The sequence below is a fragment of the Mytilus trossulus genome, chromosome 1 (genome assembly GCF_036588685.1).
Source record: "Mytilus trossulus isolate FHL-02 chromosome 1, PNRI_Mtr1.1.1.hap1, whole genome shotgun sequence".
NCBI classification, from domain to species: domain Eukaryota; kingdom Metazoa; phylum Mollusca; class Bivalvia; order Mytilida; family Mytilidae; genus Mytilus; species Mytilus trossulus.
Window position 1 is genome coordinate 44,149,509 of NC_086373.1, and position 20,228 is coordinate 44,169,736.

Below are 20,228 nucleotides of genomic sequence, written 5' to 3' on the forward strand. Positions count from 1 at the left end.
ACATCCTCGTCAAGCATTGGCAATTGTCTTGAATTTTACAACAAATATGTACAATATGAGCATTCTATAAAATTAAACGCTCACGTCTGAATAAAACATTAAAAAACGGTGTATCATGAGGTAAACCTCACGGACACAAAACGACTTAAAGAATTTGTGGAGGTGGTCGGTTGTTTATTAAATCACGGGTTTTCTTGTCAAAATCGGACTCCTTTAGCCAACGGGCATTTTGAGCCGGTTCTCCAATAAAATGAACTAAATAACTCATTGTTCCGTCCACAATTTTCCTAGCAAGTATTCGTTTAACTTTGTAAAAACGATTTTCATCACTCGAAACAGTTTTGTCTCCTGGATCGGTAAAACTTTCATCTTCAAAACGAGCTGGTTTCTTGTTTAATCGGGTTGATTTCCGGATTGGGGACTGAATACTTTTCCCTTTGCACTTTTTTATTTGTTCGTCTGTCGCATTGTTTGAATTGTTATTCATCAAAATTTTTCCCGTGTCGTTCTCTGTATCATTTGAATCATTGTCATTTATTTCAGAATGTGACACTGTCGTATTCGATAGTTCACTTGTTTCAGAGAAGTCCGATGCAGTATTTTTGTCCGTGGTTGTATTTACATGTATTTTTGTTTTAACTTGATCCATGAAGTATTGTGCAGCATTTGGTTGACGCACGTACGCCGGTTTTATCCGATTAATGTGAATAGGATTCGGAAGGCATTTTTGTGAATCTGGGTCCTTCAAAACTACCATATGAGGACTGTGAATTTTATGAATTATATATGGACCAGCATAACGGTATTTCAGTTTTTGTCCCTGTCCTGTAGGATTTTTGCTGAGATAAACATAATCATGTTCGGCGTACTGTAGAGGGTTCAAACTGTCATTTACACGTTCTACCATTTTTATTTGAGAAGTTAATGCATGTTCTTTCACTTCTGATCGAATTATTTCTAATCTTGCGCATAAATTTTGAACATATTCATGACAATCGTTTGGAAGCGTGTTTATATCCTGTCTAAAATGTCCGGTTAATGGAAAATTAGGCCTCCTGCCGTAAACTATCTCAAATGGAGAATATCCTAGACTGGCGTTAACGGTATTGTTCATTGAGAAAAGAATACAAGGTAATACATCTTGCCAGTTCTTACCATCTGCAATGTATGGAGTCATGCGTTCGGCTAAAGTTCTATGCGAACGTTCGCACGCACCCAGACAGTGATGCGCAAAACTCGGGGTGTACTCATGATTTATGTCTAGTAACCGGCAAACTTCTTTAAAACATTTACTGATGAATTCGGAGCCTTGATCGCTGATTATAGTATCAAATACACCAAACTGCGAAACCATCCTGAATAAAACTTCAGACACTGTAATAGTATCGGCGGTAGGAATAGCCTCGGCAAATACAAACTTACTAAAAAGGTCAATCGCCGTGCAAACATATTGATTTCCTGTTGGAGATATTGGGTTTATTGGTCCAAAAATGTCAATTTGCCACACTTGAAACGGCGAATCTGGCGTTCGGTATGCGACAATTCCGGCCTTAGTGTTGATTTTTGTCAATTTCCTTCTTTGACATGCCGGACAACTTTTTATATAGTCAGAAATTTTCTGCGCCAATTTTAAAAAGAAATATTTTTCCTTTATTAAGTCAATTGTATGTTGGATTCCGCCGTGTCCGCCAAGAGATGAGTCATGATACATAGAAATAACGGTTTTCACTACAACTGCTGGTAAAACTAGTTGGTAATTTTTTAGATTTTTAGCGCGCTTTGATTTTGCAATTCGAGAATGAAAAAGTAATCCGTTTATCAACATAAAATCAGGCGATTGCAAAAGTAGTTTTCGGGCCTCTTTTTGTGATTTCGGCAGTTCTCCCTTATCAAAGTACGAAACAAATTTTCCGTAGTCTGAATCTTTCCGTTGTAGATTGCTTAAACTTTCTACACTAAAGTCAGATTTCTCGAACAGATCTATCATTTCAACTTGACGTCTCATTTGGTTATCCTGATCCGTATTCACATCCGTTGTAAGATTGAAAATATCCGAATCATGTTCATTTAAAACAGTTGATTGATCATCACTACTACGATCTGTTGATGGTACGCTTATATCGGTATCTACGGTAGTTGTCGGATTTTGTATTTCACTATTTTGTTTCATATCATTGTCGGAAACACTCTCTATATCCGTGTTGTTTACTGAAACTGTGTTATTTTCGGACGGATTTATTCTCAAAGTCGGAATGGAAAGTAATTTTCTCTTTGAAATAATTTTGCGTTTTAGTTTGTTTTGTTTGCAAGGAACATCATCTTCCGTATCGGCATCATATTCTGCTGTCGTTTGTAAGTCGGGTTTGTGTTGATGATCCGGATTTAATGAATTGAAATTTGATGTTAAATTTTGATCAACTCGAATATTGTTTATCTGGTCGTTTTCACTAGAATCCGAATGTCTAAATGATGGAAATTTGTATCCACCTTCAATGTTTATATCACCTACTATTTCCTCCTTATACGGGAAGTATGGGTCTTCAATATCAGGACTAATAAATCCATCGGAAATCTCCTGCCGCGGAATACGCGATAGGGCATCGGCAACCTGCATATCCCTTGCTGGTTTATAGCGAAGATCAAAATTATATTGTTGGAGTATGGCGATCCAGCGCTCATAAATTGCTCCCTTCAGCTGTTTTTGAAACAAAGGCTTTAAAGCCTGGTGATCGCATTCAACGATAAATCTACGCCCACGCAAGTATACTGAACAATCAAGAATTGCAGTCACCATTCCAAGTAATTCAAGTTTGGTGGGGCCATAAGATCTTTGCCAACGACTTAATGATTTTGAACCAAAACGGACCACTCTGATCATGTCCTCCTCATGTTCATCAGTATGAATCTGGTAAAGGACGTATCCTATGCCCTTACTGGATGTATCAACCGCCAAATGAAATGGTATATTGTAATTTGGAAATGCAAGAACTGGTGAATTTAAAAGCAAATTTTTCAGTTTTTGAAAGGCATTTTCTTGCTCCGCAGACCACCGAAATTTCATATTTTTCCTAAGTAATTTTGTCATTGGTTCTATTTCTGAGCTAAAATTTGGAATGTATTTTCTAAACCAATTTAGTAGACCGACGACACGGCGTAGTTCTTTAACAGATTTTGGAGAAGGATAATCCTTGATCGCTTGCAACCTGTCCGGTGGGGGCTGAATGCCTTTGCTGGAAATTAAATGCCCCAGAAAAACGCAAGACTGCTGTGCAAAGCTACATTTCTTGGGTCCTAGTTTAAGACCGGCTTCTTTCAAGCGGCCGAAAACAGTGTTCAAGTCATCGATATGTTGTTCAAAAGTTTCTGATGCTATAAGAATATCATCCAAGTAACATAAGCACACTTTAAATGTCAATCCCTGAAGAATTTTATCCATCAATAACTGAAATGATGAAGGCGCAGAACTTAACCCCATTGGAAGTCTACGAAATTTGAAAGTTCCAAAACATGTATTGAACGCAGTGTACTTTTGGCTGTCTTTATCTACAGGCATTTGGAAAAATCCTGAGCTTAAGTCGATTGAAGCCAGATAATTTGGACTTTTCCCAGAAAATGATTCAGTTAGTTCGGTCAGATCAGGAATAAAATACGAAAAATCTTGAACTTGGGAGTTTAAATAGCGAAAGTCGCAACAAAATCTGTACTTAGCACTGCTCTTTTGTGAATTTTCTTGTTGTTTCTTGTTTCGATCTTGTTTTGAAACCAAAACAATAGGACTGATTATTGGAACATCCTCAGTTTCACTGACTGGCGCTATTATATTTTGACGAAGGAGTTCATCAAGGTGTTCACGTAAGGCCTCTTTTTTATCAGGCGGAAGTCTATAAGGTCTTTGGTTTTTAGGTTTAAAGTCGGATTTCATGCATATTTTATGATGAACAATGTCTGTGTATCCTAAATCTGGATTTTCATCCGTTACAAACAAACATTTATTTGACTGCAAACACTGACTAAGTTTTGATTTTTCAGTATCGGACAAGTGACTAGGTATATCAAAGTAAGATAAAAATTTGCTATCATCACTTTCATTCTCCGTTTTATGACATAGCTGTACATTTTGCACACTTTGCATTTTACCATTGTCCTGTTCTAATGAAGTGATTGAATAATCAGTATCTAATACCTTAAAAATTGCTAAAACTTTCCCTCTTTGAATTGTGATAGGTTCATTAGTAACGTTCATTAGTTTTACCGGCACTGAGTTTTTCTGATCAACCGACACTACAGCCTTAGCTGTTAATAAACCTATTTTGTTCATATAGTCACTACTAGTACATATGCCCTGCGTACCGTATAATACATTCTTTCCGAGTTTACTCCACATAAAAAATTCTGAATTTGCAGGGACAGAAATTCGTTTTTGACACTTAACCTTCACAGTCTTAGTATTTATATACAATTTACCAAAATCAAGCACTATCTTGTTAGTAAATAAATAATTGGTACCTAATATCAACGGATTCGAGGTTTGAGATAGTATGTACACATGTAACCAATGTTTGCCAGTCGGAACTTTGATCTTTATACGTGCTGTACCAACAATGTTTATTGACGCATTATTTGCCAAAAGTATCTTTTCGTTTGCACTTTTAAAAGAATTACGGTAATGTTCTGGCAACGAATTAAAAAGTTGTTGTGATATTACATTTATGGAACTGCCACTATCTATGAGTGCGGCTATCTCTATATTGTCTATAGTAACTGGCATATATAAAAATTTAGGGCGAGATGACTCCTCTCCTTCCACTTCAGAACAAGTACTATCATATGAGTCAGATTCATTATTGTCACAAGTATAATTACAAGATTGTACATGTACGTTATGTTGTCTAATAGGAGAGCGACTACGCCTTCTGGCACTTATCGGTGGTCGCCCGAGGGAACGTGCCCAGTGTCCCCCGGGTTCGGACAGTTTCCCTGTTGTCTTGAAAAACGTAAACAGTGTGATGCTGAATGCCCATACTGACTACAGAGCTGACATTGTGAGCTTGGGTTAGCCTGACCTTCACCATCCCACATACAATCGCGCTTAAAATGTTGTGGCCCTTTACAAGCGTGACAATAAAAGGGTGGACGATCTTCGGACCGCCTGTTCAAATTGTAATCCCGCTGTTCTTTAGGGTAATCAGACTGACGGAAATTTTGATGATTTTGCCTGCGATTTTGAGATTGCTGTCTGGGCTGTTCTGATTGAGCTGAAAGTTTTTGTATTGCACTTGTCAAATCTTGAATTTGAGATTTCAGTTCATGTACGACTGACGGGTTTTGTTCGGCAACAGCTTTAGGTGTAATTTGTTGTTTGATGGCAGAAACAGATATCTCATCATGTAACCTGTACCCGTATGCTTCGCCCATTTTGGCAGATGATAGTGCACCATTACTGTCTTTGTGGTTACCTGCCCTTACAAAGAAAGCTAACTTTTCGGGAAGACCCTTGATGAATTTGGTGAGAATTTCATGATCAGCTTTGTGTAATAATTGAGCTTTTTCTACAAGCTGGCAGTAAAAATCTTCGAGTGCTTGACCCGGTGACAACTTTATGTGTTCAAAAACCTCATTTTCTAGCATGATTGTTGGACTTTGCCAATCGAGATTAACATATTTTCTCTTAAACAGTTCAATAAGTTTTTCCCAGGAGCTTTTGTCATTGAATGTTAACGAGTTAAACCACGTGAGGGCCGGGCCCGTTAACTGGAGGTGAAAAGCTGCTATTCGCCTTTGGTATTCATAAGGCATGATATTATGTAGTGTAGCGAAAGAGTCAAATTCGCGCAAGAAAACAAGTCCATTTTCATGGGGATATCCCCCGAATTTCCTACACGGAGCTAATTTTTCCATGACAGCTGTATGTACTATTCTAGGTATACTTGTATGTTCTAATCTAGGCGTACTTGTAGTGTAACATGCACTTGTGTTATAAGTCAAATTATTTTGATGCAATCTGTTAACCAAACTTATTTGTGGTGTTAAAATTGGCATAGAACGATCTAATATGTTGGTTTGAGAGGGCCTGTTCGGGGCTAATAAATGTAAACTTTGATCTAATTCTTGGTTTTGAGAAGGCCTAGTCGGTGCCAATAAATATGAACTTAAAAGTGAATCGTCGGTAAATTCGTCGTCCGTTTCAACTAATGAGTGTAAACTTAAAGTAGACTCACCATCGCTCATATCATTTAAATTGCTATACTTCGGCGCCGACATCAACGCAGAAAAAAAACCCAACACTGTAATGAGATAAATCTCACGTACAGATAAAAAAATTAAATGTGCATGTTCAATAATACGCCTGTAATGAGATGAATCTCACGTACAGAAAACTGGGATTCATAAGGCAACTTGAAGAAAATTTTAATCTGCATGGACACACATACAAAAATTTGACCACCCACGTGGTTTTCCCACTTCAGTGAAAATTATGGGGAAAACAATTTTCAATTCATTTCAGATCATTTCAGTTCAGGTTTACACAAATAAAGTCCTTTGAATGAAGTTATATTTCGGGTCCTCCGCCATGTAATGATCCTGTATGGGGGTGCGAGAGGCAAAACATTAACAGCTAATAAAATTACGTCCTTTAATGGCACTTCCAAAATGAAAAAGAGACAGTACATGTGATTACAATTACATACATGTATATAACAAAATCATATACGGACTGAACAGTATTTCCGGAAACGCGGATTCAACCCCCTATATATATTACAATACTACATATGAGTCATATGACGTAATCAGAGATCAATATTTTAATTAGATTGGAATCCTTAAAGTGCACCTATTCTTGATATATCACGCATCAAGGCGACATATCAGATCGGAAGCAATTCAAGGATTTAATTTTAATTAGATAGTAAGAAATTGAGATTTCAATTGAATTTGACTATAACTTTGGGTCCTTTTTGGTCACATATCCCTGAACTATTTCGGTTCTCAAATATATCCATGAATTCAAATATTTAGCTTTGCAAGTTCTTGATGAAGGTAACTCCATAAAAGCACGTCGGAAGCATGCAATTATTTATAAAGTGTAGTTTTCATTTTGAGTCGCGATAGCTTGATTGACTCTAATTCGTGAGAGAATAAGTTGAAATACGACAGCGAGTGATTGCATAATTTTGGATATAAAATTTTAATGAAGGCCATAATTGTATAATATCAGGCAGCTGTAAAAGACATTACATTGATCGTAGAATCAGGTTGTCGCGACGTTATTAACACATAGGTTTAATATATTCTTTATTTGAAAAGCACTTTACGCCCATATGGACCAATGGCTTAAAACATTATACATAATATACAGTTTACATAAAACAATGAAAATAAACAATGGACACACTTTGAACTATAATTTGTCTTTTTTTTTTTTTAAATCAATATATATATATATATATATATAAGAGATTCAAATTAAATATAGTTCCCTAGAGTATCATTTATCTAGTAAAGTTAGTTCTAATGTATACTGACTTATATACCGTATTTTAATGTATACTTATATACCGTATTCTAATGTATACGTATATACCGTATTATAATGTATACTTATATACCGTATTCTAATGTATACTTATATACCGTATTCTAATGTATACTTATATACCGTATTCTAATGTATACTTATATACCGTATTCTAATGTATACTTATATACCGTATTCTAATGTATACTTATATACCGTATTCTAATGTATACTTATATACCGTATTCTAATGAATAACTAATACTTAAGGTTGAAACCACTCTTGGTAAAGGTGACGATTTTTAGTATTGGTAGTTTGTGAATAATGCCTTTTGGGCTTAATAACCAGACGCAGATCCAAGCATTTCTTTAAAAGGGAGGGGTTCCAACCCAGGAGAAAGAGGGGGTCCAAATATATGTCCCCTTTCAAATGCACTGACCGTTAAAAAAGGGAGTTCCAATCCCGGAACCCCCCCCCCCCCCCTTTTTGGTCACCCACTGATTACACACGGGGAACGTGCATATCGTTTGATATTCTTACCGTTTTGTCTCAACAATGAAATTGGTGAAGGTATGAGTTTCAATGAGACAACTCTCCATCCTAGTCACAATGTTTAAAAAAAGATAACAATTACAGGTAAAAGTATGGCCTTCAACAAAGAGCCTCAGCTCACACCGAACAGCAAGCTATAAAGGGTCCCAAAAGGACTAGTGTAAAACTATTTAACAGGAAAATCAAAGGTCTATAATCTTTATTAAAAAAAACCAAGAAAAATAGCAAAACCAAAGAATCCCCCCCCCCCCAAAAAAAAAAAACCGACAACCACTGAAAAACAGACTAAGGACGGGTGAATAAAAATGTAGCTGGTATAAACGTATTAACATACAGGCGTCAACATTCACCATAACCTAAGACAGTAGTATAATATAACAACATAAAAAGACATGAAATATTGAAGGTAAAATGTCAAGGTATAGTTAAGTTGTTGTGTTTTGGTCTTTTTATCTAATACTGTACGCAATAGGTCTACTGTCCTCTACTATATTTGGTGTATGGAATGATTGTAAGGTGTACATGTCCATCTGGCAAGTGTCATGGTTCAGTGGTTAAAGATGAGTTTTTGTGTTTTGAACTGTTGTTCTCATACTGTATGCAATAAGTCAACAATATTTGATGTTTGAAAAATTCAATGATGTACAAGTCTGACATATTTTATTTGACCTTGACCTCTTTCTTACGGTTTATTGCTCAATGTTAAATCTTTGTTTTTTGGTCTGTTTTTCTTATACTTTTAAATAGCAATAGGTCGATTATATTTGTGTATGAAATGATTGTATGGTGTGTATGTCTGTCTGATAATTATCACCTGACCATGACCTCATTTTCATGGTTCATTGGTCAATCTTGAGTTTTTTCTGGTTAAGTTTGTTATTAAGATACTATATGCAAAAGGTCTACTATATTTAAAGTATATGTACTGATTGTAAAGTGAACGTGTCTGTTTGGCAGGGGTCATCTTACATTGGCCTCATTTTCATGGTTCCTTGATCAATGTTAAGTTTTCCTGGTTAGGTTTGTGTCTTCGATCTACAAAAGGTCAACTATATTTAAAGCATGTTTGGTGTAAGGTGTACTTGTACTTCCAGTTTGGTTTATCGGACCTTGACCTCATTTTGTTTGAACATGTTCAATTGATGTGATAGTTTTTGTAAAGCTTTATATATAGGACTATCAACCATAACATCATTGGTTAGTAAAGAATGCAAAACATGTCAGCATGTGCACTCTTAATTTATTAATGGGTTGTTTTTGTGTGTGTGGGGGGGGGGGGGGCGGGGGCGGGGGGAGCAGTTAATATGAATTCTCTTGTCGATGGTTGCTATCTGCTTTATTTGTTTTTAGTTACTTGTCTGTTGTTAATTAGATTGATGGTTTTATTGTTTGCATTGTTTCACATTTTGTAATGTCGGGGCGGGGCATGTTTATTTACACGTTGCGAATTTTACTCACTCATGAAGGTTGTTTGCGGTGATATGAAGTTGCTTACGCCCACGACATTTGGATAGTTGTCTCATTGGCAATCACATTATCTCAAAATAATATGAAATTCTTGTTTCTAGACATATTCTTTTTAAGAAACTTTGTATTTTGCATGTGCCTCTAAGACCTACAGTTTCAGCCAAGATAACAAACGTCAATCTACTGATAAATCGGATTGCTTAAACGTCTGAATCGTATGTAAAATTGAAGCGCTTTTCAGTTGTATAATACATGTTTGTGAATAGATGTAGATCAGTCTAAGTTTGATATAGCCATGACAAAAAAAAACCGTGCTGTGGTTGCCAATGGGACACCAGAGACCAAAATGACATAGAAGTTTAAAAGATCTTATAAAATAAAACTTTGTTTTGTGATTGTTATTATATATAGATTATGTTGCAATTCAATAAAAATTGTGTCATTGAAAATCGATTTAATGCAATTTATTGAATTCTAATAGGTATAATAATACCAAATTTTCTCCACCTACATAACAAATAATCAATCATTTTACCAGTAATCCTTAGTGAACATATACAGTTTCGCGATGAGAAAATTCTTTAACATTTATATTAAGCTATGTTCAGAAAATATCCTTCTCATCCATCTCGTCCGACTCGTGCTGAGTATGCATGAAATATTTGCCGATGTACGATAATCAAATAACAAGATCTCATTAAAAAAAAACATGTATAAGATATCTTATAAACTATATCAGATATCTTATAAAGTATAAAATAAATTTTATAAACTACCATATATAGTATATAAGATATCTTATAAAAAAAGCCTCTTGAATGAGGATCGAGTACTTGGAACACTTTAATCCACATAGATTTGCTTAGAGTGGGGACTATTTGATAGCGTATAGTTGTCTCATTGACTCATGCTCTGCGTCTCTTTTCATAAAAATTAGTAAATACGTTTTGATTACGAAATAGATGCACATTTTACAAGAAGTCATTAAACGAGTTTCAACAACATTAAGAAAGAAATTCAGTCATCTTTATCATATTAGTTTTACCCCTTGATAATATGATTGTCGACAGAAAAATCAATAATTAAACTACAATGATATACATCAAATGTGTATTGAATATTTGAACATTTAATTTTAACTGAATGGCATTTAACCAAGTATTTGAATAGGTGTTATGCTTTATTCAAGACAATGTTTGTTGTTCAGATAATTTCTTTTAATTGAAATTAATCACATACAGTTATTGAACTGGCAAATATACAAGTATACGTGTCAATGTTTCACACCATTACCAAAAAAAATAGCATTAATAAAGTAATTTTAATATAAAGCAATTATGAAGCATGGCAAAATGTTATTTATTTTTTACATGTTAAGTCTAAGTGTTGGCTTAAGTGAATTATTCAAACTATTGATTATGTTTTTATTGTAATATACATGTATTAGCTCTCGCAAGTCGCATAGCAACTGTCGAGCCCTTTAATCCAGTCTGTGCACACATGAACACCGGAAGCTAAAACGAATGTAGAGGTGTTTTAGTGGAATATTTATATTGTGATAGGACCATTTATACGACATGGAGTTAACACAGCGACCAAGGACCACTGAGTAAGTTATTTTAAACTGTGGAAAATTAACATTTGTCACTTAAAATTGCATTTAACACAGTTGAGAAAAAAATTGAACAAAAAGTCAATGTATTTCGGAATGCATAGCTCAGTTGATCTGAATACTATATATCTTATAAATACAGTAGGTTACCTAAAATGTTTGTTTTGCAAAGAAAATCTAAATGGTAGATATACTAGCGCACATAACACCTATCCATATTGCAAAACGAAGTACACATATTTGTTCAGGGGATAGAAATTTATCACTTTATAAAAATTAAATGCATTACTGAGTAATTGAATTGGGTGCATTCTAGCTGCAAAATTTTTGAATCTAAGAAAATTTGATTGGAAATAATGATAAGTAAATCATGAAAGACGAAGCATTTTTTTCTCCAGAATTGTATGAAAACAGAAATTTCTATTCTTAAATCGATAATCTGCTTTCTAACATATATATTTATTTATTTCTTGAACTGGTACTAGCCATACCAATTGGTGACACTGACCCAAAATACCTCGTATGCCTGTTATTTAAGTTGTAAGGATTAAAATCGGAGTAAATATATCGAAATCCACAATTTCAGATTGCACTTTTAATTTGCATGTAACATATGTTATTAAACTGACAATAGTACTTTTTTTTTCTAACAAATGGATAAAAAAATAACTTTATAGGTCGAGTGAAACGCGTTTTCGTGACAGTCATAATTTTCCATTGATTTCTGGTGTCAAATTATAGAATGTTTTCTATTTTCATTTCATTGTCATTGTCTATATTACACTTTAACGTCCCATTTCTTGTCTTAATCCTTAGTATTTTGTTCGTTTCTAGCTAATTGCGCAATATTACACGTATAATATAAGGCTAATGGCACAAGATTTAATGTAGGTTGGTCACAAATTGAAAGAGATAAAAATTCGGACGTCATGTTGATTTATTTACTAAAACCTGCTTTCATATGCATTTTCGATATACTTTAACATGAAACAATATCATGAATAAATCCCAATTGGTGTTCTGTCGACTAAAACTGCAAGTCATTCATAGAGTATTTGTTATAGCAGGGTTATCAAATGCTAAAGAAAATGCTAAAATCAGTTGTTGATCACTTCAAAATGCTGGTGTACACTTACCTTAAAGTTTTGATTTATCAAATCATTCTGGTAAAACCAGCATTCCTCAAATTACTACCAATTCTATATTTTTCAATCATTTTGATAGCATTAGGTAGATTCATGGCATACCGCCATCTTGGATTGTATATTTTGGATAATCAGCAAGATTTCTTCATACAAATAAACAGTCTAACCAATAAAGGAGTTGGTCCGGTAAGGGCTGATTTTGGCCTAAAATTTCAGGTTCATCTAACGAAAGATTTTGGATATTTTTTAACCACTTAAGTGTCTATTTCAATTGATTCAATTAGTTTATATGAAAGATTTTAACTGATTGAGTCATTAAAAACGCTCCTACTCAAGCTTAAATATGAAAAGTCTATCAAATATGCCAAAAAACGTCACTTTTCAGATGGTTTTTGTCAAAATTGAAAGTGGCCGCACCCGTGTTCATCCTCAACCTTCATATATGTTATGTTATATCATCAAATACAACTTACATTTCAATATTATGAATGAACGCGAATGCGGCCACTTTCATTTAAGACGGAAACCGTATAAAATTTAACTAAAATGCTAAAATTGTGAAGATTTCAGTGATTTAGCATGACTTAATGATGCTAGTATCCGATATATGTGCATTGTATTGTCAAAAACAGCCCATATTTATGTAGCAGAAGCATTCTACTCTCCAGTAAATAGCTAAAAGATTACATTTTCACAATTTTGTAAAACTGCTACATACCGATGATCTACCCAGCGTGATTAGTTCTGTTGAAAAGTGACACAGAGCGCATTTCTAGATTGGCCATTTTTGGGAACGCTCAAACCGAAACATCTGAGTCTGACAATGATGAACAAATACATGGGTATCAGAGTTTATGATTAAAAGTGACTTTAGAATGTACAAAACATTCGTATTATCTAACAATCATTTTGAAAATTGCACGTCTGTGACGTTGTGAACACCATTGCCGTTGGCAACTATGCTAAAGTCATACATAGTACGAGGTTCAGATATATAAGAGAAGCCAATGGCTGTTTTGTTTTGTTTTTTGTTTGTTGATTTAATGTTTTAGTGTGATTTAAATTTTAACAGTCGTATACTATGTCTGTCCACAGCATGACGTTTTGGTCGAGATATGACCCAGTTCGACAACCTAAAGGAAACACAGATCACTGGTCAAAGTTCAGACAACGAGTAAGTGATATTATTAGTTATAAACTTTATTGTAAAGATCTGTTTGCCCATATAGGCCAATTTACTATGTACAAAAAAGATGACTTTCAGTCACTGTGAGTACTCTTTACAGATTAGCACCATCATGCATGTGTTTATTGTCTTTTATAAGGATTTGTTTTGTATGATTAAAGCTGATCTGATTTTTTTTTTCAAATGAAAATTTCCGCGTTTTTTTCTTTCTTGTGAGGTTCTGTTACATCAATGACTCAAGTTTGAAAAAGGGGGTCTACACAGGTTGTGAAAAAATTAAAGACTTAAAATAAGACCTAACTATTATTTTCATCCTAAAAACGACTTTGAGAAAAAATGAAAACACCACCGACCACCATCTCAACTAGAACATACAAGGGGCTTGATATTGAACAGAGCTTCATTTGGACAGGCATTTAAAATAGGTTGCGGGGTTGCATAGTATTTTGGGTAACAATATAGATGCACGATAAATGGTTTTTAATTAACAGACCATCAAGATGAGCTATGGCACTTTACAACCAGTTTCACTCAGTGGTCACACATAAACCTTTAGAATCATCAAACAATTGTGAATTGAAATCGTTAAAATCCAAAAACACAAATTTGAAATGAAGCAAATCAATAATATTCCAGAAGGAATATCCAAATTACAAAAAAAAACTGAAACCAATAGCACTACACTTTTTTTTATAAAGAAGTATCTGATGAAATTTCACTATGCTATCTGGCTGGTTCAAAGTATCAGTAACTACTGGAGGGAGGCCAATTTTACGACAGTATTCATAAAAGTAGAAAAATCTTATACCAACAATCATAAGCCAATTACTTAATTGTTGAATGATATCAAAATGAAAAGGATGATTTTCTCCCCTGCATGCCTTACTTTTTTCATTTTCTTTTTTAACTGTTATTTTTTTGTGGCCTAAAATTCAGACGAGGCAACTTCATCGGTAGTTAAAGTAGTTCTATATTTAAAAAAAAATGTATTGTACCGGTATGTTGTATTGTATTAATCAAGTGATTGTACTAATTTCTACATTGCAGACTAGTCTTTCAATGGGACCAAATGTTAGAGCTCAAGATTTAATGAGTAAGTACCTAAGTTATATTCCTAAACATAGCGAAACAATGTATTTTCATTATTGAAACGGATTCTGAAAGGCTGATCACTCTTCGATTCAATTTCTAACTGCTTCGGGTGTACGGAACGGCGCTTTGGATGCATTTAAAAGGGAGTTGAGGTCGTTGGCAAAATATTTTCTGCATTGAAATCGCTTAATTACAACTCCTAAATTCTAAATTGTACAGTAAATATAGCTACTAGAGAACTAGATACCTATTATGAATATCGAAAAATAAACGCCTGTAAACGTGAAATTTTAACTTGTTTACTTACACATTACATAAAGTTTGTTTTTGAAAAGGCTTTCGCATTTTGAAATATCCAATATTGCCTTTGGCCGTATGTTTTGAATCCGATTGCATCTTTAGCGGTTAGTTAACTTTATATTCAACAAGTTGTTGAAACTTTTCATCATAGATCAATCACATGGTAAATCTCGTAAAATGGACCTGTATTTTTACTAATAACGACATGGCTCATGAGCGGTATTGCAAAATTAGTTTGAAAGGACTTTATTTTCATGTTATTACAAACTTATCTACAAATATTTGTTTTTCATGAATATTTGCTTTGTATTTGTAGGTCTTGGAGGAGCAGATTTCATGCAGATGAAACCAAAAAGAGGTATTAATAAAAATTTCCTCCGAAATTCTTACAGCGAAAGAGCAAAGGAAGGATTCAGATACTGGTTGATAGAACCACCAAAACCAACAAATTGTAAGTTTTAGATCTAGATATGGATATAACGAGATGTAGTATTGTTGCCAGAGAGACACATATCCACCAGAATACAAAAGACGTGGATATATAAGCGTTAATCAATGACTATTCTTGGAAATATGTGTTAATCGCTGAACATTTATTTAATTGTTAATTGCATATCCATATTTTGGTTTAAATTTAAGCCGAGTTCTTAAGCCCAAGTTAAACATCCTTCAAAACTTACAACGGCTTTTTCAAATTTCATCGATTTTTGTGAACGTTATTCAGTATGAAACAAAGGAGGAATGGTGACCAAAGTGGTCTTTTTGGTTACAGTATAAATACGAAAATGTGGTGTGAGTTCCAATGAAATAACTATAAAAAGAAGATGTGGTATGATAAATGAAGATGTAGTTGATAGAACCACCAAAACTAACAAACAACTCTTCGTCCAAGTCAAAATGTATAAAAAGTAAACAATCACAGGCATATTTTACCAAAATTAAACCGTTGAAAAATAGAATTGTCTGCATTTCTTTTAAAAAAATCCCTGTGACATTTAAATAACTTAAGTTGATACATGTAGATCTAGTATTCTTGTTTCAAGATAGTTATGTATTGTAAATTTTAAGATAGACTGATGATATGTGAATGGTTTGGTCATCCAAGTACATCTAGTTATAGAACGTTGATCAAACCCTAGTCCTATAATATGAGACTTCGTAGGTTCATATCGTTTGCATTCAATGTTTTTTCATTGGATGTTTTTTTTACTATCGATGCGTGGTTCAGCATTCAGCATTGACAGTAAAAAAATACATCCGATGAAAAACCTTGAATGCAAACGATATGAAAGAGGGGCGAAAGATATCAGAGTGAAGACATTCGAACTCATAGATCGAAAATAAACTGACAACGACATGGCTAAGAAGAAAAAGACAAACACAAATAATAGTACACAAGACACAACATAGAAAAACTTAAGACTAAGCACCAAAAATTGGGGGTGATATCAGGTGCTCCGGAAGGGTAAGCTGATCATACTCCACATCTGGCACCCGTCGTGTTGCTCATGTTATTACAAACCTGGTTAATAATCTTATTCGGTAGGTCACATTCGTGAAAAGGGAACGGGATTGTAGTTACAACTTAAGGAACATATCCGATATCATCTTTGAAAGCCTACGAAGTCTTATATTATAGAACTAATCAAACTCAGGATGTGCACTCTTTTTAATTTATAAGTTCATTTATTGAAATTATACTTACTTTGTTTATTCCAAAGACCTTATTTTCGCAACACACATGCCTGTTTTATAGTTCTAGATACAACCTGTTGATAAAAATTTACATTTTACTTTGAGAATTGCTTACATTTTGTCTCGGATTCATGGGACGTAGAGAGCATACGCTAACCCTTCTTATTGAGAAAATATTTATTAAGCATAAAATCTTCAAAAAAAAAAACCAGTTAGAATCGCCTTCATGAATGTACTATATATAATACTTTTTTTTTTATGGAATTACGGTCCTTTTAAATTACCAGAATCTGAACCTGATATACAACTTTAAAATTCCAGAAAATGTTTTTTTTTATAGCTATCTCATAATTGATTATCTTTGTCTCATAGTTTATAAAAATAATTTTATATTTCAGTTGGAAAGTACGGTATTGGTTCATACAAGACCGTACTGGGAATAGGAAATGCACCAAGAACATAATCGTTCGAAAATTGACGTTGTCTTTCGTTCTTTGTGTCACTCTTTGTCATTTTATACCATGACGATCTTATGTGTCAATCATTCATACCAAAGCAGTATTAGAATACAATATGTGTTGTTGAAATAGACAAATAGAGTCGTTATTTTTTTTTTATATTTGTTATCAATTCCATATTTATTGTAAAAAAAAATCATGAAAAAATAAAAAAATAAAATGTGTTTGATTTATTGAAGACATATTATAAATTCCAAGTGTGTGGTAAAGACTGAAAGCTCGTGTCAAAAAGATGTCACCAAAAATTTATTCAGACGCACCAACTTTATAAAGTATTATGTATTTTCATTTCCACACAAATATAGCAAGTTACAGAACAGTTACAATATTTTTACTGTGGCGTTGTCAGTACTAAAATTTGACAAAATTTAGAACTATAAAAATATGAAGATGTGGTATGATTGACAATGATGCAACTCTCCTCAAGAGACCAAATGACACAGAAGAATACAAATATAGGTCATCGTACGGCCTTCAACAATGAGCAAAAACCCATAGCGCATTGATAGCTACAATAGGTCCCGAAATGTCAAATGTAAAACAATTCAAACGAGTAAAATAACGGCCTGGTTTATGTACAAAATAATGAACGAAAAACAAATATGATATACAGCTACATACGACAACCCCCGCTTTATAGGCTCCTGTTTAGGACAGACACAAACAGAATGTGGCGGGGTTAAACTAGTGTTAGTTAAGCGCTTCAACCCTCCCCATATCCTGTGACAGTAGTGTACCAGTATAGAAATAGTTCAAACTTCATAAAAATCAGTTGAAAAGTGCTTAACTCTTCAGATCGATACAAGCAGAAGAACATCTAACAAAACAGACCGGACGTGGCAGGGTATTTATACAATCCCATAATTAAATAAGACACAAGGTACAGACTTGAGAGTATATAGTTTAAATCCATTTTTAAAGGAACCATATTTGCATACGGAGAACTTATGCTTTTATCTCTTGTTTTAGTTATAAATTTGATGATTGTTTCTAAAATCTTGTAATACTTGAACTGGCATGACAGTTTTCCTCTGTAGTTGATACACGCTTGCTGTCTTCTTCCCTTGTTTTATATTTTTAAAAACCTTGTGTGACTCTTATATGCACCATTACATGTTTAAAATATATGCATCTGACAGTGGAATGAGTATAGTTTCTCAGTAGCAGATCATGCATATATATACATAGGTGATATGCGGTATGTTAGACCATGTTAGTCTGCTGATGTTCCGTTGTTTATAAAACGGGCAGTGTTTGTTATTTTTTCAGAGGTTTTACATTGTCAATTTTATTAATATGTTGAACAAGCTTGTTTATTGCATGTATGAATATCATCTTCGGTCAAGTTATGGTATGTGCTGTCTAAACGTGTTTTCTGGTTGAATGTTACAAGCTAAAATGTTGTAGGAATCCATTGATGGTATTTTCGCTCTAAATATGGTTTCACACTTTGACTTTTAATATACCATGATCGCATCATTATCTTTTTCCTTTTCTTACGAATCAATCTATGAAACATTGTTGCATTGTTTTACCTTAACTGCATCGATTATAGTCCTTCTGTTTTTCATATAAATAAGATGTGGTATGAGTACCAATGAGACAATTCTTCATCCATGTCATCTATACTATTAAACGAGAAGACCTCATTTTGGGTGTCGCTTCTCTTCTTTCCACAATAAATTAATCATCATGCCTCTGTGTCCTATGGGTACTGTGCATAATCGCATTTGTCATCCATTCTTATGATTATTCAGATTGAGTTATTGGGTGAAAAACGAGAAAAAAAGACGTCCGGATATGTTTCCGTCATTGGGCGAAATTTTAAGTCAGATTAGACTTCCGGTTTGCGTTTTTCTCTATACTTTGAACATACATTAATACTACGAATACAGTGTATTTTCTGTCTTATATCCGTCATTGGACGAAATTTAAGTCAGATTAGACCTCCGGTTTGCGTTTTTCTTTTTACTTTGAAACAAATACATGTACTACGAATAAAGTGTATTTTCTGTCTGATATCATTTTCAAGTTTACTATCCACGGCAGTCACAGGGTTTATTTAATAGAGAGGGTCTGAATAATATATCAATGACCGCTGTGGATCAATTATTAAACTGAGAATTGACTGTAAAAAGAAAATACACTTTCGGGACGTCTGGAACGGGTGATTTTAAGATCGAAATTTCAGGATTGACCATTTCGGGATCCGGTATTTCATTTTTTGAATTTTGGGATGTCGAGATATTTAATTTGTATAATAAATTCAGAACCTCGGGATTTCATGTTTTTAAGCCCGGGATATTGGGATCAGGGCCCCTCCGCAGTGGCGGATCCAGAAAGTTTCATACTCAGGGGCCCGTTGACTGCCTAAGAGGGGCCCATCTCCGGTCATGCTTCAGTGATTCCCTATATAAGCAACCAATTATTTTCCAGAAAAGGGGGGGGGGGCAGGCCCCAATAATCCGCCTCTGCCCCGACCCCCCCTTTTAATGAATGTTCATAATGTACAGATGAGCGCTAAAATTATTCATGTGTCATTAAAATTAATAGAGAACAAACAAAAAAAAAGGATTTTTTTTGTGGAAATAGGAGGAGCCGGGCTAGAAAAACAATTATCCTGTCCCAAATTACCTATGACTTTTGATACCTTTTCTGAAATTCTCAATTCTCGGGCCGGACCATATGAGTATTTGGACCATACAGGTATTTTTTTCAATAATATGCATTAGAAAACTTTATAAAAAAAACAATGATTACTACATGCAATTGTATTATTTACAATTCAGATAACATTAAATATCGATGCTAAAGTTAGTTTTCATGGCTAAGTTGCATTCTTGCATTTATGCGTAGGGGACGTGACATTTACTTCCACACGGTCATGACCATACGCGTATGGTCCAAATACTCATATGGTCCGGAACATATACACATATGTCTCTGGGGAATCATAAGTAATGCTACTTGATTGGGGCCTGAAATATCAGATGTGTTTGTCAAAACGAATGATTCCTTTAACAGTATTGGGAACGTATTGTTTTAGGGAAAGAATTATGTTAGCAGAAGTTCATCACTAGTAAATTAACTTCTGGTTTTTAGGCACATCACTTTGTAGGAAGAATCGGATTTGGAATACCG

General features: G+C 34.2%; 1 protein-coding gene across 1 annotated transcript; it reads left to right on the forward strand.

The window, feature by feature from the left end:
* Positions 1 to 10,868: 10,868 nt before the first annotated feature.
* On the forward strand, positions 10,869 to 17,251 carry LOC134725212 (uncharacterized). Its single transcript, XM_063588858.1, has 5 exons — positions 10,869 to 11,148; positions 13,392 to 13,470; positions 14,530 to 14,575; positions 15,191 to 15,325; positions 16,968 to 17,251. Exons 1-5 carry the CDS (start codon positions 11,117 to 11,119, stop codon positions 17,030 to 17,032), a joined length of 357 nt encoding a protein of 118 aa, XP_063444928.1. The 5' UTR covers positions 10,869 to 11,116; the 3' UTR covers positions 17,033 to 17,251.
* Positions 17,252 to 20,228: the final 2,977 nt, after the last annotated feature.